This window comes from Heptranchias perlo, chromosome 23 (genome assembly GCF_035084215.1).
Source record: "Heptranchias perlo isolate sHepPer1 chromosome 23, sHepPer1.hap1, whole genome shotgun sequence".
Classification (NCBI taxonomy): domain Eukaryota; kingdom Metazoa; phylum Chordata; class Chondrichthyes; order Hexanchiformes; family Hexanchidae; genus Heptranchias; species Heptranchias perlo.
The window spans coordinates 47656682-47681362 of NC_090347.1; the positions used below are offsets into that span (position 1 = coordinate 47656682).

At 49.1% G+C, this 24681-nt stretch overlaps 1 protein-coding gene across 1 annotated transcript in view; it reads left to right on the forward strand.

The window, feature by feature from the left end:
- Nucleotides 1–24681, forward strand: part of tmem260 (transmembrane protein 260) — a 75695-nt gene that overhangs the window by 9850 nt on the left and 41164 nt on the right. Inside the window, exons 4-7 of the mRNA XM_068004441.1 lie at nucleotides 8976–9062; nucleotides 13615–13729; nucleotides 21520–21692; nucleotides 24157–24328. Of these exons, the coding sequence (XP_067860542.1) occupies nucleotides 8976–9062; nucleotides 13615–13729; nucleotides 21520–21692; nucleotides 24157–24328 (547 nt within the window). The remainder of the gene's footprint in view (nucleotides 1–8975; nucleotides 9063–13614; nucleotides 13730–21519; nucleotides 21693–24156; nucleotides 24329–24681) is intronic.

Below are 24681 nucleotides of genomic sequence, written 5' to 3' on the forward strand. Positions count from 1 at the left end.
ATCGGCCACACCCCTCCTCTTGCTACCCGTTTACTATTTATATGCCTATAGAAGACTTTTGGATTCCCTTTTACGTTAGCCACCAGTCTATTCTCATACCCTTTCTTTGCCCCTCTTATTTCCTTTTTCACTTCTCCTCTGAACTTTCTATATTCAGCCTGGTTCTCACTTGTATTATCAACCTGACATCTGTCATACGCCCCCTTTTTTCTGCTTATTCTTACTCTATCTCTTTCATCATCGAGAGAGTTCTGGCTTTGGTTGCCCTACCTTTCTCCCTCGTGGGAACGTACCTGGACTGTACCTGAACCATCTCTTTAAAGGTTGCCCAGTGTTCAATTACAGTTTTGCCTGCCAATCTTTGATTCCAATTTACCCAGGCCAGATCCATTCTCAACCTTCTGAAATTGGTCCTCCTCCAATTAAGTATTTTTACTCCAGATTGCTCCTTGTCCTTTTCCATAATTAATCTAAACCTTATGATACTATGATCACTGTTCCCTAAATGTTCCCCCACTGACACTTGCTCCACTTGACCCACCTCATTCCCCAAACCAGATCCAGCAATGCCTCCTTCCTTGTTAGGAATCTTACAACACCAGGTTATAGTCCAACTGTTCTATTTGAAAATCACAAGCTTTCGGAGGCTTTCTCCTTCGTCAGGTGAGTGTGACTCACCTGACGAAGGAGAAAGCCTCCGAAAGCTTGTGAATGCCTGTCTGTCCTCCTGACTATCGAATCCCTTATGACGACTGCATTTCCACACTTCACTGTGCCCCCCTGTGCAGTCCTTTGCCCCACGGTGCCATGCTCAGGACTGCACTCCTTCGAGGTGTCGTCACCCTCACTGGTACTGAGTGCTGATACCGGTTTGAGTACCACACTCCCAGAAGATTCCTGGACTGCCTGCCTTTTCCTATCCTTTCAGATGACCACCCACTTGCTATCCTGAACTCTCTGTGACTGTGGGGTGACCACCTCCTGGAACGTACGATCCAGGAAACCTTCAGCCTCCCTTATGCTCTGCAGTGAGTCCATCCTCCCCTCAAGCTCAGAAATCCTCAGCTTGAGCTCGAGCAACTGGAGGCATTTCCTGCACATGTGGCCCTCCCGGACACATGAAGCGTCCTGAAGTTCCCACGTGGGCAGGAATTGCAGGCAATGAGTTTCAGCTGTCTGTCCATTATATTTAGAAACCTTTTTTTCCCCACACTCGCTTTAGATACTCTGTTATTAATTTACTTACTGTTTATTTACCCTGATTAACATGCCCTTTTATTCGGGGTCTCTCAGAGCTCCTCCTCTCTGTTCACTGAGGTCACCGTGATCATCCTAGTAAATCTTATTTGCACTTTCTCCAGTGCCTCTATATCCTTTTTATAATATGGAGACCAGAACTGTTCACAATACTCCCATGTATGGGAGTTCCATACAAGTTTAACATAACTTCTCTGCTTTTCAATTCTATCCCTCTAGAAATGAACCCCAGTGCTTTTGTTTGCTTTTTTTATGGCCATATTAACCTACTGCGCTACTTTTAGTATCTGTACCCCTAGATACCTCTGCTCCTCTTTCCCATTTAGACTCTTATTATCCAAGCAGTATATGGCCCCCTTATTCTTCCCACCAAAATGTAATATCTCACGCATATCCATATGTAATTGGCAAATGAATTTCAATAAGAACATAAAGAACGAAAGAAATAGGAGCAGGAGTCGGCCAAACGGCCCCTCTAGCCTGCTGCGCCATTTAAAAGATGATGGCTGATCGTCAACCTCAACTCCACTTTCCCGCCCGATCCCCATATCCTTTGATTCCCCTAGAGTCCAAAAATCTATCGACCTCAGACTTGAATATATTCAACGATTGAGCATCCACAGCCCTCTGCGGTAGAGAATTCCAAAGATTCACAACCCTGTGTGAAGAAATTCCTCCTCATCTCAGTCTTAAATGGGCGACCCCTTATCCTGCGACAGTGCCCCCTAGTTCTAGATTATCCAGCCATGGGAAAGAACCTCTCAGCATCTACCCTATCAAACCCCCTCAGAATCTTGTATGTTTCAATGAGATCACCTCTCATTCTTCTACACTCCAGAGAGTATAGGTCCATTCTACTCAATCTCGCCTCATAAGACAACCCTCTCGTTCCAGGAATCCAGTGAACTTTCGTTGCACCACCTCTAAGGCAAGTACATCTTCCCTTAGATAAGGAGACCAAAACTGTACACACTACTCCAGGTGAGGTCTCACCAAAGCCCTTTACAATTGTAGTAAGACTTCCTTACTCTTGTACTCCAAACGTCTTGCAATAAAGGCCAATATGCCATTTGCCTTCCCTCTTGCTTGCTGTACCTGCATTCCAACTTTTTGTGTTTCTTGTACAAGGACACTCAAGTCTCTCTGAACACCAACATTTAAACAATACTCTTTTTCTATTCTTCCTACCAAAGTGAATAACCTCACAATTCCCCACATTATACTCCATCTGCCACCTTCTTGCCCACTCACCTAACCTGTCTATATCCTTTTGTGTCCTCCTCTCAGCTTACTTTCCTACCTACCTTTGTATCGTCAGCAAACTTGGATATGTTACACTTGGTCCCTTCATCTAAATCATTAATGTAGATTGTAAATAGCTGAGGCCCAAGCACTGATCCTTGCGGCACCCCACCAGTTGCAACCTGAAAATGACCCGTTTATCCCTACTTTCTGTTTTCTGTCCATTAACCAATCCTCAATCCATGCCAATATATTACCCCCAACCCCATGAGCCCTTATCTTGCGTAACAACCTTTTATGTGGCACTTTACCGAATGCCTTTTGAAAATCCAAATATACTGTATCCACTGGTTACATGCCCATTCTGCAAGTTTATTAATGTCTTCCTGTATTTTGTTGTCGTCGTCCTCGGTATTAGCTATATCCCCTAATTTGGTGTCATCTGCAAATTTTGAAATTGTACTTCCGATTCCTGAGTCCAAATTGTTCTTGTAAATTGTGAACAACAGTGGTCCCAGCACCAATCTTTATGGAACACCACTTCCCACCTTTTGCCAGTCTGAGTAACTACCTTTAACCCCTACTCTCTGTTTTCTGTTTTGTTGCCAGCTTGTTATCCATTCTGCTATTTTTCCCTTGTCTCCACATGCTCTGATCTTAGTCATGAGTCTACTATGTGTACACGATTTTAAAATAATTCCCAGCTCCATTGATAAAAATCCAAAATTCCTCAACACCCTCATTTAAACAGCAACCCACTGGGGGCATGTGATTGGATAGGGTAATAGAACCCCACTGGGAGCGTGTGATTGGATTGGATAATAGAACCTCACTGGGAGCGTGTGATTGGATTGGATAATAGAACCTCACTGGGGGCATGTGATTGGATAGGGTAATAGAACCCCACTGGGAGCATGTGATTGGATAGGGTAAGAGAACCCCACTGGGAGCGTGTGATTGGATAGGGTAAGAGAACCCCACTGGGAGCGTGTGATTGGATAGGGTAAGAGAACCCCACTGGGAGCGTGTGATTGGATAGGGTAAGAGAACCCCACTGGGAGCGTGTGATTGGATAGGGTAAGAGAACCCCACTGGGAGCGTGTGATTCGATAGGGTAATAGAACCCCACTGGGAGCGTGTGATTTGATTGGATAATAGAACCTCACTGGGAGCGTGTGATTGGATTGGATAATAGAACCTCAGTGGGAGCGTGTGATTGGATTGGATAATAGAACCCCACTGGGAGCGTGTGATTGGATAGGGTAATAGAACCCCACTGGGAGCATGTGATTGGATAGGGTAAGAGAACCCCACTGGGAGCGTGTGATTGGATAGGGTAAGAGAACCCCACTGGGAGCGTGTGATTCGATAGGGTAATAGAACCCCACTGGGAGCGTGTGATTTGATTGGATAATAGAACCTCACTGGGAGCGTGTGATTGGATTGGATAATAGAACCTCACTGGGAGCGTGTGATTGGATTGGATAATAGAACCTCACTGGGAGCGTGTGATTGGATTGGATAATAGAACCCCACTGGGGGCATGTGATTGGATAGGGTAATAGAGCCCCACTGGGAGCGTGTGATTGGATAGAGTAATAGAACCCCACTGGGGGCATGTGATTGGATAGGGTAATAGAACCCCACTGGGAGCATGTGATTGGATAGGGTAATAGAACCCCACTGGGGGCATGTGATTGGATAGGGTAATAGAACCCCACTGGGAGCATGTGATTGGATAGGGTAATAGAACCCCACTGGAAGCGTGTGATTGGATTGGGTAATAGAACCCCACTGGGGGCATGTGATTGGATAGGGTAATAGAACCCCACTGGGAGCATGTGATTGGATAGGGTAATAGAACCCCACTGGGGGCATGTGATTGGATAGAGTAATAGAACCCCACTGGGGGCATGTGATTGGATAGGGTAATAGAACCCCACTGGAAGCGTGTGATTGGATTGGGTAATAGAACCCCACTGGGAGCGTGTGATTGGATAGGGTAATAGAACCCCACTGGGAGCGTGTGATTGGATTGGGTAATAGAACCCCACTGGGAGCGTGTGATTGGATAGGGTAATAGAACCCCACTGGGAGCGTGTGATTGGATAGGGTAATAGAACCCCACTGGGGGCTTGTGATTGGATCGGGTACTAGAACCCCACTGGGGGCATGTGATTGGATAGAGTAATAGAACCCCACTGTGAGCGTGTGATTGGATAGAGTAATAGAACCCCACTGGGAGCGTGTGATTGGATAGGGTAATAGAACCCCACTGGGGGCATGTGATTGGATAGGGTAATAGAACCCCACTGGGAGCGTGTGATTGGATAGGGTAATAGAACCCCACTGGGAGCGTGTGATTGGATAGGGTAATAGAACCCCACTGGGAGCGTGTGATTGGATAGAGTAATAGAACCCCACTGGGGGCATGTGATTGGATAGGGTAATAGAACCCCACTGGGAGCATGTGATTGGATAGGGTAATAGAACCCCACTGGAAGCGTGTGATTGGATTGGGTAATAGAACCCCACTGGGGGCATGTGATTGGATAGGGTAATAGAACCCCACTGGGAGCATGTGATTGGATAGGGTAATAGAACCCCACTGGGGGCATGTGATTGGATAGAGTAATAGAACCCCACTGGGGGCATGTGATTGGATAGGGTAATAGAACCCCACTGGAAGCGTGTGATTGGATTGGGTAATAGAACCCCACTGGGAGCGTGTGATTGGATAGGGTAATAGAACCCCACTGGGAGCGTGTGATTGGATTGGGTAATAGAACCCCACTGGGAGCGTGTGATTGGATAGGGTAATAGAACCCCACTGGGAGCGTGTGATTGGATAGGGTAATAGAACCCCACTGGGGGCTTGTGATTGGATCGGGTACTAGAACCCCACTGGGGGCATGTGATTGGATAGAGTAATAGAACCCCACTGGGAGCGTGTGATTGGATAGGGTAATAGAACCCCACTGGGGGCATGTGATTGGATAGGGTAATAGAACCCCACTGGGAGCGTGTGATTGGATAGGGTAATAGAACCCCACTGGGAGCGTGTGATTGGATAGGGTAATAGAACCCCACTGGGAGCGTGTGATTGGATAGGGTAATAGAACCCCACTGGGAGCGTGTGATTGGATAGGGTAATAGAACCCCACTGGGAGCGTGTGATTGGATAGGGTAATAGAACCCCACTGGGAGCGTGTGATTGGATAGAGTAATAGAACCCCACTGGGAGCATGTGATTGGATAGGGTAATAGAACCCCACTGGGAGCGTGTGATTGGATAGGGTAATAGAACCCCACTGGGAGCGTGTGATTGGATAGGGTAATAGAACCCCACTGGGAGCGTGTGATTGGATAGGGTAATAGAACCCCACTGGGAGCGTGTGATTGGATAGGGTAATAGAACCCCACTGGCAGCGTGTGATTGGATAGGGTAATAGAACCCCACTGGAAGCGTGTGATTGGATTGGATAATAGAACCCCACTGGGAGCGTGTGATTGGATAGGGTAATTGAAACCCACTGGGAGCATGTGATTGGATAGAGTAATAGAACCCCACTGGGAGCATGTGATTGGATAGTGTAATAGAACCCCACTGGAAGCATGTGATTGGATAGGGTAATAGAACCCCACTGGGAGCGTGTGATTGGATAGAGTAATAGAACCCCACTGGGAGCGTGTGATTGGATAGGGTAATTGAACCCCACTGGGAGCATGTGATTGGATAGAGTAATAGAACCCCACTGGGAGCATGTGATTGGATAGTGTAATAGAACCCCACTGGAAGCATGTGATTGGATAGGGTAATAGAACCCCACTAGGAGCATGCGATTGGATAGAGTAATAGAACCCCACTGGGAGCATGTGATTGGATAGGGTAATAGAACCCCACTGGGAGCGTGTGATTGGATAGGGTAATTGAACCCCACTGGGTGCATGTGATTGGATAGAGTAATAGAACCCCACTGGGAGCATGTGATTGGATAGTGTAATAGAACCCCACTGGAAGCATGTGATTGGATAGGGTAATAGAACCCCACTGGGAGCATGCGATTGGATAGAGTAATAGAACCCCACTGGGAGCATGTGATTGGATAGGGTAATAGAACCCCACTGGGAGCATGTGATTGGATAGGGTAATAGAACCTCACTGGGAGCGTGTGATTGGATTGGATAATAGAACCCCACTGGGAGCGTGTGATTGGATAGGGTAATAGAACCCCACTGGGAGCGTGTGATTGGATAGGGTAAGAGAACCCCACTGGGAGCGTGTGATTGGATAGGGTAAGAGAACCCCACTGGGAGCGTGTGATTGGATAGGGTAAGAGAACCCCACTGGGAGCGTGTGATTGGATAGGGTAAGAGAACCCCACTGGGAGCGTGTGATTGGATAGGGTAAGAGAACCCCACTGGGAGCGTGTGATTGGATAAGGTAAGAGAACCCCACTGGGAGCGTGTGATTGGATAGGGTAATAGAACCCCACTGGGGGCATGTGATTGGATAGGGTAATAGAACCCCACTGGGGGCATGTGATTGGATAGGGTAATAGAACCCCACTGGAAGCGTGTGATTGGATAGGGTAATAGAACCCCACTGGGAGCGTGTGATTGGATAGAGTAATAGAACCCCACTGGGGGCATGTGATTGGATAGGGTAATAGAACCCCACTGGAAGCGTGTGATTGGATTGGGTAATAGAACCCCACTGGGAGCGTGTGATTGGATAGGGTAATAGAACCCCACTGGGAGCATGTGATTGGATAGGGTAATAGAACCCCACTGGGGGCATGTGATTGGATAGGGTAATAGAGCCCCACTGGGAGCGTGTGATTGGATAGAGTAATAGAACCCCACTGGGAGCATGTGATTGGATAGGGTAATAGAACCCCACTGGAAGCGTGTGATTGGATTGGGTAATAGAACCCCACTGGGGGCATGTGATTGGATTGGGTAATAGAACCCCACTGGGAGCGTGTGATTGGATCGGGTAATAGAACCCCACTGGGAGCGTGTGATTGGATCGGGTAATAGAACCCCACTGGGAGCGTGTGATTGGATCGGGTAATAGAACCCCACTGGGAGCGTGTGATTGGATAGGGTAATAGAACCCCACTGGAAGCGTGTGATTGGATTGGGTAATAGAACCCCACTGGGGGCATGTGATTGGATAGGGTAATAGAACCCCACTGGGAGCGTGTGATTGGATCGGGTAATAGAACCCCACTGGGAGCGTGTGATTGGATCGGGTAATAGAACCCCACTGGAAGCGTGTGATTGGATTGGGTAATAGAACCCCACTGGGGGCATGTGATTGGATAGGGTAATAGAGCCCCACTGGGAGCGTGTGATTGGATAGAGTAATAGAACCCCACTGGGGGCGTGTGATTGGATAGGGTAATAGAACCCCACTGGAAGCGTGTGATTGGATTGGGTAATAGAACCCCACTGGGAGCGTGTGATTGGATCGGGTAATAGAACCCCACTGGGAGCGTGTGATTGGATTGGGTAATAGAACCCCACTGGGGGCATGTGATTGGATCGGGTAATAGAACCCCACTGGAAGCGTGTGATTGGATAGGGTAATAGAACCCCACTGGGAGCGTGTGATTGGATTGGGTAATAGAACCCCACTGGGAGCGTGTGATTGGATCGGGTAATAGAACCCCACTGGGAGCGTGTGATTGGATCGGGTAATAGAACCTCACTGGGAGCGTGTGATTGGATAGGGTAATAGAACCCCACTGGGAGCGTGTGATTGGATCGGGTAATAGAACCCCACTGGGAGCGTGTGATTGGATTGGGTAATAGAACCCCACTGGGGGCATGTGATTGGATCGGGTAATAGAACCCCACTGGAACCGTGTGATTGGATAGGGTAATAGAACCCCACTGGGAGCGTGTGATTGGATTGGGTAATAGAACCCCACTGGGAGCGTGTGATTGGATCGGGTAATAGAACCCCACTGGGAGCGTGTGATTGGATCGGGTAATAGAACCTCACTGGGAGCGTGTGATTGGATAGGGTACTAGAACTCCACTGGGGGCTTGTGATTGGATCGGGTACTAGAACCCCACTGGGAGCGTGTGATTGGATAGAGTAATAGAACCCCACTGGGAGCGTGTGATTGGATAGGGTAATAGAACCCCACTGGGGGCATGTGATCAGTATATTTACCTTTAAAATCAAAGACAAAGATAGGTTCTATACTGAAGGAGGTCAGGTTGTGTTCAGATGGAGGGCAGATGGGGTGCACTCCACTGATTCCTGTCACCCCTCCTATTCTTTCCCCTCCTGGTTTGGTGTCTACTTTCGTTATGTTTATTTGTGAAATTCCTGAGGATATTTTTCCATTAAAGGTTGTGTATTTATTTACTTAGCATAATAACCAGGGAGGAGAGGGCAAGGAATCACAATGAGCTAATTGGTTGCAGAGCTAATTTCTGTACCTCTCTGTTCTCTACAGTTATCAGATGGCACAAATAAAGACTGAACTGTCAGCAATCGGGGCAACGCTGGCACTCTCAGCCATCCTGCTGCCGGGCTTCAAAAGGTATAAATTGCAGCTCCCACCACCGGCAGTAAATGCATTCTCTCCATCAGTTATCATGCAGTAAAGGCATTCTCCCCAGTCCTGTGCAGTGAATGCTGTGTCTCCCCCCGTCCTGTGCAGTGAATGCTGTGTCTCCCCCAGTCCTGTGCAGTGAATGCTGTGTCTCCCCCCGTCCTGTGCAGTGAATGCTGTGTCTCCCCCAGTCCTGTGCAGTGAATGCGGGGTCTCCCCCCGTCCTGTGCAGTGAATGCTGTGTCTCCCCCCGTCCTGTGCAATGAATGCTGTGTCTCCCCCCGTCCTGTGCAGTGAATGCTGTGTCTCCCCCCGTCCTGTGCAGTGAATGCTGTGTCTCCCCCCGTCCTGTGCAGTGAATGCTGTGTCTCCCCCAGTCCTGTGCAGTGAATGCTGTGTCTCCCCCCGTCCTGTGCAGTGAATGCTGTGTCTCCCCCCGTCCTGTGCAGTGAATGCTGTGTCTCCCCCCGTCCTGTGCAGTGAATGCTGTGTCTCCCCCCGTCCTGTGCAGTGAATGCTGTGTCTCCCCCCGTCCTGTGCAGTGAATGCTGTGTCTCCCCCCGTCCTGTGCAGTGAATGCTGTGTCTCCCCCCGTCCTGTGCAGTGAATGCTGTGTCTCCCCCCGTCCTGTGCAGTGAATGCTGTGTCTCCCCCAGTCCTGTGCAGTGAATGCTGTGTCTCCCCCAGTCCTGTGCAGTGAATGCGGTGCCTCCCCCCGTCCGGCGCAGTAAATGCGGTGTCTCCCCCAGTCCTGTGCAGTAAATGCGGTGTCTCCCCCAGTCCTGTGCAGTGAATGCTGTGTCTCCCCCAGTCCTGTGCAGTAAATGCGGTGTCTCCCCCAGTCCTGTGCAGTAAATGCGGTGTCTCCCCCAGTCCTGTGCAGTGAATGCTGTGTCTCCCCCAGTCCTGTGCAGTAAATGCGGTGTCTCCCCCAGTCCTGTGCAGTGAATGCTGTGTCTCCCCCAGTCCTGTGCAGTAAATGCGGTGTCTCCCCCAGTCCTGTGCAGTAAATGCGGTGCCTCCCCCGTCCGGCGCAGTAAATGCGGTGTCTCCCCCAGTCCTGTGCAGTAAATGCGGTGTCTCCCCCAGTCCTGTGCAGTAAATGCTATGTCTCCCCCAGTCCTGTGCAGTAAATGCGGTGTCTCCCCCAGTCCTGTGCAGTAAATGCGGTGTCTCCTCCCGTCCCGCGCAGTAAATGCGGTGTCTCCCCCAGTCCTGTGCAGTAAATGCGGTGCCTCCCCCGTCCGGCGCAGTAAATGCGGTGTCTCCCCCAGTCCTGTGCAGTAAATGCTATGTCTCCCCCAGTCCTGTGCAGTAAATGCGGTGTCTCCCCCAGTCCTGTGCAGTGAATGCGGGGTCTCCCCCCGTCCTGTGCAGTGAATGCTGTGTCTCCCCCCGTCCTGTGCAATGAATGCTGTGTCTCCCCCCGTCCTGTGCAGTGAATGCTGTGTCTCCCCCCGTCCTGTGCAGTGAATGCTGTGTCTCCCCCCGTCCTGTGCAGTGAATGCTGTGTCTCCCCCAGTCCTGTGCAGTGAATGCTGTGTCTCCCCCCGTCCTGTGCAGTGAATGCTGTGTCTCCCCCCGTCCTGTGCAGTGAATGCTGTGTCTCCCCCCGTCCTGTGCAGTGAATGCTGTGTCTCCCCCCGTCCTGTGCAGTGAATGCTGTGTCTCCCCCCGTCCTGTGCAGTGAATGCTGTGTCTCCCCCCGTCCTGTGCAGTGAATGCTGTGTCTCCCCCCGTCCTGTGCAGTGAATGCTGTGTCTCCCCCAGTCCTGTGCAGTGAATGCGGTGTCTCCTCCCGTCCGGCGCAGTAAATGCGGTGCCTCCCCCCGTCCCGCGCAGTAAATGCGGTGCCTCCCCCCGTCCCGCGCAGTAAATGCGGTGCCTCCCCCCGTCCCGCGCAGTAAATGCGGTGCCTCCCCCCGTCCCGCGCAGTAAATGCGGTGCCTCCCCCGGTCCCGCGCAGTAAATGCGGTGCCTCCCCCCGTCCCGCGCAGTAAATGCGGTGCCTCCCCCGGTCCCGCGCAGGGATTGCGGCATCTCCCCCCCCCCCCCCCCCCCCCCCCCAGTCCCTGTGCATTAAATTCCCTCCATCCTAACTCGCTGATTGTGACTGGGGTTTAATTTCTTACCTCCACTGTTTGGTGGGGTGGGGCAGGTGTGATTGACCAATAGGACTCCATCTCTGTGTGATAAATTTTGACAAAACTTCCTTCTATTTCCCCCGTCCCCCTCCTATTGATGCCACGCGGTGAATATTGCAGTCAGGTAGGCCAGTGAGCAGGGCCTGAGACTTGTCCCTTCCAGTTGAAGCAGGAGTGATCAGTGGATTGACAGCTCACCATCTGTCCCCCTCCACAAACAACCCGCAGGCCCTGAATTCTCATAAAGCAGCAGTGATGGAGGTAAAGGGATTCATTGGACATCGACAGTCTCAGTAAAGGAAGATATAGTTGAGATACTGGATGTGCTAAAAATAGATGAAGAGGAGGTACTAGAAAGGCTGGCTGTACTTAAAGTAGATAAGTCACCAGGTCCGGATGGGATGCATCCTAGGTTGCTGAGGGAAGTAAGGGTGGAAATTGCGGAGGTACTGGCCATAATCTTCCAAACATCCGTAGATACGGGGGTGGTGCCAGAGGACTGGAGAATTGCAAATGTTACACCCTTGTTCAAAAAAGGTGTAAGGATAAACCCAGCAACTACAGGCCAGTCAGTTCAACCTCAGTGGTGGGGAAACTTTTAGAAACGATAATCCAGGACAGAATTAACAGTCACTTGGACAAGTGTGGATTGATTAGGGAAAGCCAGCAAGGATTTGTTAAAGGCAAATCGTGTTTAACTAAATTGATTGAGTTTTTTCATGAGGTAACAGAGAGGGTCGATGAGGGCAATGCAGTTGATGTGGTGTATATGGACTTTCAAAAGCCGTTTGATAAAGTGCCACATAATAAGCTTGTCATCAAGATTGAAGCCCGTGAAATTAAAGGGGCAGTGGCAGCATGGATATAAAATTGGCTAAATAACAGGAAGCAGAGAGTAGTGGTGAACGGTTGTTTTTCAGACTGGAGGGAGGTGTACAGTGGTGTTCCCCAGGGGTCAGTACTAGGACCACTGCTTTTCTTGATATATATTAATGACTTGGACTTGGGTGTACAGGGCACAATTTCAAAATTTGCAGATGACACAAAACTTGGAAGTGTAGTAAACAGTGAGGAGGAGAGTGATAGACTTCAAGAGGATACAGACAGGCTGGTGGAATAGGCAGACACGTGGCGGATGAAATTTAACGCAGAAAAATGCGAGGTTATACATTTTGGAAGGAAGAATGAGGAGAGGCAATATAAACTAAAAGGCACAATTCTAAACGTGGTACAGGAACAGAGAGACATATGTACACAAATCGTTGAAATGGGCAGGGCAGGTTGAGAAAGAGGCTAAAAAAAACATACAGGATCCTGGGCTCTATAAATAGAGGCATAGAGTACAAAAGTATGGAAGTCATGATAAAACACTGGTTTGGCTACAACTGGAGTATTGTGTCCAGTTCTGGCCACCGCACTTTAGGAAAGCTGTGAAGGCTTAGAGAGGGTGCAGAAGAGATTTACTGGAATGATTCCAGGAATGAAGGACTGTAGTTACATGGATAGACTGGAGAAGCTGGGGTTGTTCTCCTTGGAACAGAGAAGGTTGAGAGGAGATTTGATAGAGGTATTCAAAATCATGAAGGGACTAGACAGAGTAAATAGAGAGAAACTGTTCCCATTGGCGGAAGGGTCAAGAACCAGAGGACATCGATTTAAGGTGATTGGCAAAAGAAGCAAAGGTGACATGAAGAAAAACTTTTTTACACAGCGAGTGGTTATGATCTAGAATGCACTGCCCGAGGGGGTGGTGGAGGCAGATTCAATCCTGGCCTTCAAAAGGGAACTGGATAAGTACTTGAAAGGAAAAGAATTGCCGGGGTACGGGGATAGGGCGGGGGAGTGGGACTAGCTGGATTGCTCTTGCATAGAGCCGGCATGGACTCGATGGGTTGAATAGCCTCCTTCCATGCTGTAACCTTTCTATGATTCTGTGATAAGGCTCACTTCCTATAACTCTGCATCTTCTACTCTGCACCATGCCATGAACAATTGTAGCAACGATGCACTGATGTGTGATTGTGTTATCACTGAGTAAAGGGAACGAAGAACCATTTCTCGTGCGTGATCAAATCCCTTTCTCATTTCACCCGTGGGCAAACAAGCCTTTTCTGTGCCTGCCTGCAGTGATTTTTTTTTTAATGCTCTGTCTGGTTTTGAACTGGAGAAAGGTGGCACCCTGGAGATCAGCAGCACTGCACACTTATTGGGAAGTGGCTGGGTTGGGTTTGATTCCCTTGCCCATATGGTCTTGATCTGTAGTGCCCTTGCCACTTTTTCATCACCCAGTCTGGGAAATGTTGACTTGGTCTGAAGATGTTGATATGTCAGTAAGTTTGTGGTTACTATGGAAACAGTCATGTGTGGTGATGATTCCGATTGGTGTGTGTTTGCAGGAGCTCCCCCCCTTGCTCAGTGTTGTGGCTCTTTGCGATGATGCTCTGCTGCTACTCCCTGTTCTTCTCCTGGAGAGCTAACCTGGACATCACCAAACCCCTCTTTGTCGGAGTGGTGAGTGTCCAATGATTTAACTGTTGTGATTTGCCAATGTGATGAGCAGTGTTCAGTGTGTGATGGGTTCATGTGTCACACCTCCTGGTGATTTACACACCGTAACCCACAGAGAGCAGTTCGACTTTTGGTTCTTTATCATTGGATGTGTAAACTGCCCAATCCGATGAGCAGATTTCTCCGGGTGGTTGCTGGGTTACAGGGCTGTGTTCTTGCACGTTGGCTTCACCCTCAGTACAGAGGCAGCACAGACCCAATAAATGATCTGACTCACAGGGGGGTGTCTGACAGTCACCTCGTGAGAGCAGGGCGGTGCTGCAGGTCAGACACTGGTCTGTCATTCGAGAGAGCTGGGTTCCAGCCCAGACTGATGGGATGAACGTCTCCTCGTTCTGCTGGCTATAGGGTCCCATTTGGGGGACGTGGCAGCGGTGCATGCAGGAATTGCCAGGCGGTGATTAGAAAGATTGACACAGATGAGGGAGACCAGTCAGCTCATCGAGCTCATCCCTCAATGTATTCCTACGATTCCACCATCTTAAATGTCCCGAGTTTTTTCTTCCACTCCCCTACCTGGATTGGAGGTATTCATCACCCTTCGTGTGGAGAAGGGTTTCCTGATATCAGTCCTGCCGCTTTGTACCTGTGTTCCTGTGTACCTGTGTTCCCCTGTTTTGCACTTGTGGTTTAACTTGAAATAGTGACTCCGGATTAACCTCAGTATCTTGTGATACTTGGGAAAACCTAAAGATGTTTTATAAATACATTAAGAGCAAGAGGATAACTAAGGAAAGAGTAGGGCCTATTAGAGACCAAAAAGGTCACCTATATGTGGAGGTGCAAGATGTGGGTCTGGTTCTTAATGAATACTTTGCGTCTGTCTTCACAAAAGAGAGGGACGATGCAGAGATTGAAGTTAAGGAGGAGAAGTGTGAAATATTGAATGGGATAAACTTAGTGAGAGAGGAAGTATTAAGGGGATTAGCATCTTTGAAAGTCGATAAATCGCCAGGCCTAGATGAAATGTATCCCAGGCTGTTGAGAGAAGCAAGGGAGGAAATAACGGAGGCTCTGACCATCATTTTCCAATCCTCCCTGGATACAGGCGTGGTGCCGGAGGATTGGAGGACTGCCAACATTGTCCTGTTGTTTAAAAAGGAAGCAAAGGATAGACTGAGTAATTACAGGCCAGTCAGTCTAACCTCGGTGGTGGGCAAATTATTGGAATCAATTCTGAGGGACAGGATAAACTGTGACTTAGAAAGGCACAGGTTAATCAAGGACAGTCAGCGTGGATTTGTTAAGGGAAGGTCGTGTTTGACTAACTTGATTGAATTTTTTGAGGAGGTAACAAGGAGGGTCGATGAGGGTAGTGTATTTGATGCAGTCTACATGGATTTTAGCAAGGCTTTTGACAAGATAGGTCAAAAAAGTACAAGCCCATGGGATCCAAGGGAGAGTGACAAATTGGATCCAAAATTGGTTGAGTGGCAGGAAGCAAAGGGTTTGTGACTGGAAGGCTGTTTCCAGCCCTGGCAACATCCTGGTAAATCTCCTCTGTACCCTCTCCAGTGCAATTACATCTTTCCTGTAATGTGGTGACCAGAACTGTACACAGTACTCAGGGTGTGGCCTAACCAGAGTTTTATACAGTTCCAGCATAACCTCCCTGCTCTTATATTCTATGCCTCGGCTAATAAAGGAAAGTATTCCATATGCCTTCTTAACCTCAGGGTTAAGTGGGGTTCCGCAGGGCTCGGTACTAGGTCCCTTGCTTTTTGTGATATAGATTAATGATTTGGACTTAAATGTAGAGGCATGTTTAAGAAGTTTGCAGATGATACAAAAATTGGCCGTGTGGTTGATAGTGAGGAGGAAAGCTGTAGACTGCAGGAAGATATCACTGGACTGGTCAGGTGGGCAGAAAAGTGGCAAATGGAATTCAATCCAGAGAAGTGTGAGGTAATGCATTTGGGGAGAGCAAACAAGGCAAAGGGAATACACAATAAATGGGAGGATACTGAGAGGTGTAGAGGAAGTGAGGGACCTTGGAGTACATGTCCACAGATCCCTGAAGGTAGCAGGATAGATAGATAGATAAGGTGGTTAAGAAGGCATATGGAATACTTTCCTTTATTAGCCAAGGCATAGAATATAAGAGCAGGGAGGTTATGCTGGAACTGTATAAAACACTAGTTAGGCCACAGCTTGAGTACTGCGTACAGTTCTGGTCACCACATTACAGGAAGGATGTAATTGCACTCAAGAGGGTGCAGAGGAGATTTACGAGGATGTTGCCAGGGCTGGAGAATTTTAGCTATGAGGAAAGATTGGATTGGCTGGGGTTGTTCTCTTTGGAACAGAGGAGGCTGAGGGGAGATTTAATTGAGGTGTATAAAATTATGAGGGGCCGAGATAGAGTGAATCGGGAGGACCTATTTCCCTTAGCAGAGAGGTCAATAACCAGGGGGCATAGATTTAATGTATTTGGTAGAAGGATTAGAGGGGAGCTGAGGAAAAGTTTTTTTACCCAGAGGGTGGTGGGGGTCTGGAACTCACTGCCTGAGAGGGTGGTAGAGGCAGAAACCCTCAACTCATTTAAAAAATACCTGGATGTGCACCTGAAGTGCCGTGATCTGCAGGGCTACGGACCAAGTGCTGGAAAGTGGGATTAGGCTGGGTGGCTCATTTTTGGCCGGCGCGGACACGATGGGCCGAATGGCCTCCTTCTGTGCCGTAAATTTTCTATAATGCTACGATTCTAGGTTACGTTCATAAGGCCCCCCCTTCCAATTTGTCTCCTTTCAAGGCTGAAGAGTCTGTGTTTTTCTAGCTTTTCCTCATAACTCAATCCCTCTGACACTAAGGGTCAGCTTCATGGTGCTTCTGTGCCTCACTCCCAAGACTTGGATGTTTCCCTTTACCTTGGTGACCTGAACTGAGCGCAGTATTCAAGGTGCTACCAACCTCGGGCACCACATAACTCCAGCAAAATTCCCGCAGACAAACTCTCCAGGTCTGGTAATATGGCTCAGCATTCTGTGCCCCTTGTTAATTCATGCTCTGCTGTGAGTGACGTAAAAATGTCTTACTGTTGCCACAGTGGGTATTGCATGATGGGTGAAGTTAAGGCTCTAACCCGTGCTGTACCTGCCCTGGGAGTGTTTGATGGGACAGTGTAGAGGGAGCTTTACTCTGTATCTAACCCGTGCTGTACCTGCCCTGGGAGTGTTTGATGGGACAGTGTAGAGGGAGCTTTACTCTGTATCTAACCTGTGCTGTACCTGCCCTGGGAGTGTTTGATGGGACAGTGTAGAGGGAGCTTTACTCTGTATCTAACCCGTGCTGTACCTGTCCTGGGAGTGTTTGATGGGACAGTGTAGAGGGAGCTTTACTCTGTATCTAACCTGTGCTGTACCTGCCCTGGGAGTGTTTGATGGGACAGTGTAGAGGGAGCTTTACTCTGTATCTAACCCGTGCTGTACCTGCCCTGGGAGTGTTTGATGGGACAGTGTAGAGGGAGCTTTACTCTGTATCTAACCTGTGCTGTACCTGCCCTGGGAGTGTTTGATGGGACAGTGTAGAGGGAGCTTTACTCCGTATCTAACCCGTGCTGTACCTGTCCTGGGAGTGTTTGATGGGACAGTGTAGAGGGAGCTTTACTCTGTATCTAACCCGTGCTGTACCTGTCCTGGGAGTGTTTGATGGGACAGTGTAGAGGGAGCTTTACTCCGTATCTAACCCGTGCTGTACCTGTCCTGGGAGTGTTTGATGGGACAGTGTAGAGGGAGCTTTACTCTATCTAACCCGTGCTGTACCTGCCCTGGGAGTGTTTGATGGGACAGTGTAGAGGGAGCTTTACTCTGTATCTAACCCGTGCTGTACCTGCCCTGGGAGTGTTTGATGGGACAGTGTAGAGGGAGCTTTACTCTGTATCTAACCTGTGCTGTACCTGCCCTGGGAGTGTTTGATGGGACAGTGTAGAGGGAGCTTTACTCCGTATCTAACCCGTGCTGTACCTGTCCTGGGAGTGTTTGATGGGACAGTGTAGAGGGAGCTTTACTCTGTATCTAACCTGTGCTGTACCTGCCCTGGGAGTGTTTGATGGGACAGTGTAGAGGGAGCTTTACTCTGTATCTAACCTGTGCTGTACCTGCCCTGGGAGTGTTTGATGGGACAGTGTAGAGGGAGCTTTACTCTGTATCTAACCCGTGCTGTACCTGTCCTGGGAGTGTTTGATGGGACAGTGTAGAGGGAGCTTTACTCTGTATCTAACCCGTGCTGTACCTGCCCTGGAGTGTTTGATGGGACAGTGTAGAGGGAGCTTTACTCTGTATCTAACCCGTGCTGTACCTGCCCTGGGAGTGTTTGATGGGACAGTGTAGAGGGAGCTTTACTCTGTATCTAACCTGTGCTGTACCTGCCCTGGGAGTGTTTGATGGGATAGTGTAGAGGGAGCTTTACTCCGTATCTAACCCGTGCTGTACCTGTCCTGGGAGTGTTTGATGGGACAGTTTCGAGGGAGCTTTACTCTGTATCTAACCTGTGCTGTACCTGCCCTGGGAGTGTTTGATGGGACAGTGTAGAGGGAGCTTTACTCTGTATCTAACCCGTGCTGTACCTGTCCTGGGAGTGTTTGATGGGACAGTGTAGAGTGAGCTTTACTCTGTATCTAACCCGTGCTGTACCTGTCCTGGGAGTGTTTGATGGGACAGTGTAGAGGGAGCTTTACTCTGTATCTAACCCGTGCTGTACCTGTCCTGGGAGTGTTTGATGGGACAGTGTAGGGGGAGCTTTACTCTGTATCTAACCCGTGCTGTACCTGGCCTGAGAGTGTGACACTGGCGCTGAGTGGTAAGTTGTTTTGTTCTCTGCCTGTGCAACAATTTTGAGAGATTTGGTTGTGGAAAGCGGAATTAAGACTCTTCACACCCTGAGGGAAGGGGGTTGGGAGTCCGGAATATCAGACAAAACCCGGAAGGTTCTGTGAAGGGACTGTAGCTCTGTGTTTTTGTGTTGCTGACCTGTAACACATTTCCTATTAATTATTAACCACACTTCTGTATTTAGCTGCCTGGAAGAAACTGTAAGACTGTAATCTGTTGCTGTTCATGGGTCTTTAACGTCTTCTACACAAACTATAGACACAGTTATATGCAGTGTGTTTAATAATCAACAACAACCTGCATTTGTCTATCTCCTTTAACAAAGGAAAACTTCCCAAGTGCTTCACAGAAAAATGGGCACCGAGCCAAAGGAGATATCGGGAGGGGTGACTAAAAGCTTGGTCAAAGTGGTGGGTTTTAAGGAGAGGGAGGTGGCTGGGTTTAGGGAGGGAATTCCAGGGTGTGGGGCCTAGATGGCTGAAGGCACAGCTGGCAGTAGTGCGGTGAAGGGAGCGGGGAGGGATGCACAAGAGGCCAGTGTCAGAGGAACACAGAGTTTAGGGTGCGGTTGTAGAGCTGGAGGAGGTTACAGAGATAATGGGAGGGGAGAGGCCGTGGTTGAAAATTTTAAATTTGAGGCATTGGGAGATCAAGAACCAATGTCGGTCAGCGAGTGCAGGAGTGATGGGTGAACGGGACTTGGTGCGAGTTAGGATACGAGCAGCAGAGTTTTGGATGAGCTGAAGTTTACGGAGGATGGAGAATGGGAGGCCCGGAGGACAGCATTGGATTAGTCGAGTCTCGATGTAACAAAGGCATGGATGAGGGTTTCACCAGCAGATGAGCTGAGGCAGTGGTGGAGATGGACCATGTTATGGAGGTGGAAGTAGGCGGTCATGTTGATGGAGCGGATACGGGGTCGGAAGCTCAGCTCAGGGTCATATAGGACGCCATGGTTGCGAACGGTCTGGTTCAACCTCAGACAGTGGCCAGGGAGAGGGATGGAGTTAGTGGCTAGGGAACGGAGTTTGTGGTGGGGACCGAAGACAATGGCTTCGGTCTTCCCAATATTTAACTGGAGGAAATTGCAGCCAATCCAGGACTGGATGTCGAATAAGCAGCCTGACAACACAGAGACAGTGGAGGTGGTGGACAGGTAGAACTGGGTGTCATTAGCGTACGTGTGGAACTTTGACGATGATGTCGCCAAGGGGCAGGTTTTTAAATGAGGAAAAGGAGGGGCCAAGGATAGATCCTTGGGTACTCCAGAGGTAGCCATGTTGGGGTGGGAGGAGAAGCCATTGCAGGAAATTCTCTGGCTACAATTGGATAGGTAAGAGCGGAACCATTCGAGAGCAGTCTCACTGAGTTGGGCAATGGAGGAGAGGCATTGGAGGAGGACAACGTGGTCAACCATGTCAAAGGCTGCAGACAGATCGAGAAGGATAGAATCATAGAATGGTTACAGCACAGAAGGAAGCCCATCGGCCCATCGAGCCCATGCCGGCTCTTTTTCAGAGCAATCCAGTTCGTCCCATTCCCCCGCTCTTGCCCCGTAGCCCTGCAAATGTTTTCCCCTTCAAGTATTTATTCAATTCCTTTTTGAAATCTGCTTCCACCACCCCCTCGGGCAGTGCATTCCAGATCATAACTACTCGCTGTGTGAAAATGTTTTTCCTCAAGTCACCTTTGGTTCTTTTGTCCATCACCTTAAATCCGTGTCCTCTGGTCCTTGACCCTTCCGTCAATGGGAACAGTTTCTCTCTATCTACTCTGTCTAAACCCGTCATGATATTGAACATTTCTATCAAATCTCCTCTCAATCTTCTCTGTTCTAAGGAGAACAATCCCAGCTTCTCCAGTCTATCCACATATCTGAACTCCTTCATCCCTAAATTTTGGTGCCCAGAATTGGACACAATACTCCAGATGTGGCCGAACCAGTGTTTTATAAAGGTGACATGAGGAAAAACTTTTTTACAAAGCGAGTTGTTGTGATCTGGAATGCACTGCCTGAGGGGGTGGTGGAGGCAGATTCAATTGTAGCTTTCAAAAGGGAATTCGATAAGTTCTTGAATGGAAAAAATGTGCAGGGCTATGGGGAAAGAGCGGGGTAGTGGGACTAGCTGGATTGCTCTTGCAGAGAGCTGGCACGTTCTCGACGGGCCAAATGGCCGCCTTCTGTGCTGTAACCTTTCTATGATTCTAACATGACTTCCTTGCTTTTGTACTCTATGCCTCTATTTATAAAGCTCAGGATCTTGTTTAACTGCTTTCTCAACCTGTCCTGCCACCTTCAGCGATTTGTGCACCTATACCCCCAGGTCTCCCTGTTCCTGTACCCCCTTTAGAATTGTACCATTCAGTTTACATCGCCTCTCCTCATTCTTCCCACCAAAGTGTATCACTTCGTACTTATCTGCGTTTATGAGCTGGGATAGTTTACCACGGTCCCAGTTACAGAGGATGTAATTTGTGACTTTGATAAGGACCCTTTTATTGCTATGGCAGGGACGGAAACCTAATTGGAGGGATTCAAACATGGAGTTGGGGGAAAGATGGGCACGGATTTGGGAGGCGATAAAACAATCAAGGACTTTGGAGAAGAAAGGGAGGTTGGAGATGGGCGGTGGTTTAACAGGAAGTGTTGCAGGTCACGACAAGTAGCCTTCCAACCCTCCCACTCCACAGAATTTTCTGGATCTTGTCAACATTCCTCCCCTTCCCCAGGGGAGGCTCAATACCACCATCCCACAGCCCAGCTTCCCCGGATCGTGATAACTAACCTCTCTCGCTGTGAACGTACCAAATTGAATCTGATTTCAGTATTGTGCCACCAGTGCCAATTGGTAACAAAGGTTGGGATATAATTTACTTTCATTTATATTAATTTTATTTCTGCAGGTTGAAAGGTTCTGGCTACAGAGTAATTTGGTGGTTTGTGTTCTGGCAGGCTGCGGCCTAGCTTCAGTCTCCTCCATGCTGCGGAGAATATTGGGCAATAACGTGCTGTGGCACTGGGCAGAATGGCTCACTGCCATCTTCCTCATCGCCTTCCAAATCCACCTGAACTACAGGTAAGGAATGGCTTTCAGGTCATCTGCTAATAGCTGGTAATAGAGTTAGCATGGCTCACGTTCTCACCTCTGAGTCAGAAGGTCGTGGGTTCAAATCCCACTGCAGAGACGAGCGTATAATCTATGCTGACGCTCCCAGTGCAGTGCTGAGGGAGTGCTGCACTGTCAGAGATGCTGTCTTTCAGATGAGACATTAAACTGAGGCCCTGCCTGCTCTCTCAGGTGGATGTAAAAAATTCCCATGGCACTATTTCGAAGAAGTTCTGCTGCTGCCCTGGCCAATGTTTATCCTTCAACCAACGTCGCAGAACAGATTATCTTGTCGTTATCTTATTGCTGTTTGTGGGAGTTTGCTGTGTGCAAATTGGCTGCCATGTTTCCTACATTACAACAGTGACTGCACTAATGAATTTGCTGTGAAGCGCTTTGGGACAACCTGAAGACCTGAAAGGCACTATATAATTTCAAGTTTGTTCTCTTATTTCTTTAATAACTCATTTTTATTGAAGAACCAGAATGAAGGGATAAAGTGCACAGTGCAACACTGAGACAATGGTTGGGAGGAGTGAAAGAGAAGATCGGGCAAATCAGGGCAAATAGGTTTTAAAAGCCTATAGATTGTAGGAGGAAAGAGAAACTGAGAGACGAGGAGCTCCACAGATTTAACCCTGGGAAAGAATGAGTTAGAGTGGGAGACAGTACGATAAGTCTTGATTCCAACACGGCGAGGGTGCAGGGAGGAGGGATAGTAAGGGTGGGGCAGTATTTGAACCTTGGGGAGAATGAGAGCAAAGTTGAGTGACTGACACTCCAATCTGTGGCCACACAGCGATGACGATGGTTCACAGTGATAGCTTATCTATTCTCACATATTAAAAATGCACCCGTTTAAAGGCCTCTGCTAGATCTCGTTCTGCCAGAGCCTGGCCTGTTTTTAGAATCATAGAACGATACAGCACAGAAGGAGGCCATTCAGCCCATCGCGCCTGTGCCAGCTCTTTGAAGAGCTATTCAATTAGTCCCACTCCCTGCTCATTTTTTCCCTTCAAGTATTTATCCAATCCCCTTTTGAGAGTTATTATTGAATCTGCTTCCACCGCCCTTTCAGGCAGTGCATTCCAGATCATAACAACTCACTGTGTAAAAAAATGTTCCCTCATGTCGCCTCTGGCTCTTTTGTCGATCAATTTGCCAATCTGTGTCCTCTGGTTACTGACCCTTCTGCCACTGGAAACAGTTTCACCTTATTTACTCTGTCAAAGCCGTTCATGATTTTGAACACCTCTATCAAATCTCCCCTTAACCTTCTCTGTTCCAAGGAGAACAATCCCAGCTTCTCCAGTCTCTCCACATAAGGGAAGTCCTGCATCCCTGGCACCATTGTTGTGTTGCTGTGTGAACAAACAGCCCATCATCACAGTGAAATAAGCACAGGGACTTTGGGTAACTTATTAGAAAGTGGGTTTATAACAATTGACACCAGAGTGCATAATCCTGAATGTAGGAACTGAAGACCCCAACAACATGATCGGTTCCTCTCACTCCCCCCTTGTACCAGGAGGACCCGCGTGTGAGGGACCCGCGTGTGAGGGACCCGCGTGTGAGGGACCCGCGTGTGAGGGACCCGCGTGTGAGGGACCCGCGTGTGAGGGACCCGCGTGTGAGGGACCCGCGTGTGAGGGACCCGCGCGGCGCGGCGTGTGAGGGACCCGCGTGTGAGGGACCCGCGCGGCGCGGCGTGTGAGGGACCCGCGTGTGAGGGACCCGCGCGGCGCGGCGTGTGAGGGACCCGCGTGTGAGGGACCCGCGTGGCGCTGAACACATATTGAGGAGTCTGTTGTTAAGGCTCTTGGGTCATGTTATCGTTTGACTATCAGACAGTAAAAGTACTCTCCAGATCACAGGGGATGCAAGGTCTGTTGAACCTGAAATATGTAACGGTGCCGCTCGCTCACCTTTACACCTGTGGGTGCCGCTCGCTCACCTTTACACCTGTGGGTGCCGCTCGCTCACCTTTACACCTGTGGGTGCCTCTTGATGACTGGTACACCTCTCAGTGACTTTCACTAATGGAAGATCCAAATGAAGCAAGGTTGTGTCTGGCTCCGTCAGTGGAGCCCTTTGCTGTCAGGCTGTTTTTTACGAGGAGAGGAACTTTATGAATTCTAAAACACAATATATCATTTTGTTACTAAAGTGTAAATGTATGTTCCCTTTAAGTTAAATTGCTGGTAAGTAAACACTAGCCGAGTTAATACAAACGTCAGTTAAGAGACTGCAGACATCCTGGCTCTGGTGTCTCGTGTTTTTGGTGAGTTCATTGTTGCTTTATACTTTCCTTTAAAGTTGGACTTTGAAAGTTGAGTGTGACTCTTGAAGTGTGATGTGCAGGAAGAGTACACTGGGTGCACTGATCTTAAAATATTAATGGAGTTTTTTTCAATGATATTTTCATTTTGTTCAGGTTCTGTGATCAAAGCAATAATGTCGTTGTGGATAAATTTGCCAGAAACATCTTGGGCAGCATGCCTCCTAACGCCACGATCCTGGTCAGAGGGGATCTACCAGGAAACTCCCTGCGATATCTCCATTACTGTGAGGGACAAAGACCTGACGTCAGCCTGGTGGATCAGGAGGTAACTGAGCCAGAACCAGCTGTGAGACAGGACCGGACACACACTCTGGGGACAGGCAGAGGGACGGGACACACACTCTGGGGACAGGCAGAGGGACCGGACACACACTCTGGGGACAGGCGGAGGGACGGGACACACACTCTGGGGACAGGCAGAGGGACGGGACACACACTCTGGGGACAGGCAGAGGGACCGGACACACACTCTGGGGACAGGCAGAGGGACCGGACACGCACTCTGGGGACAGGCAGAGGGACCGGACACGCACTCTGGGGACAGGCAGAGGGACCGGACACGCACTCTGGGGACAGGCAGAGGGACCGGACACGCACTCTGGGGACAGGCAGAGGGAC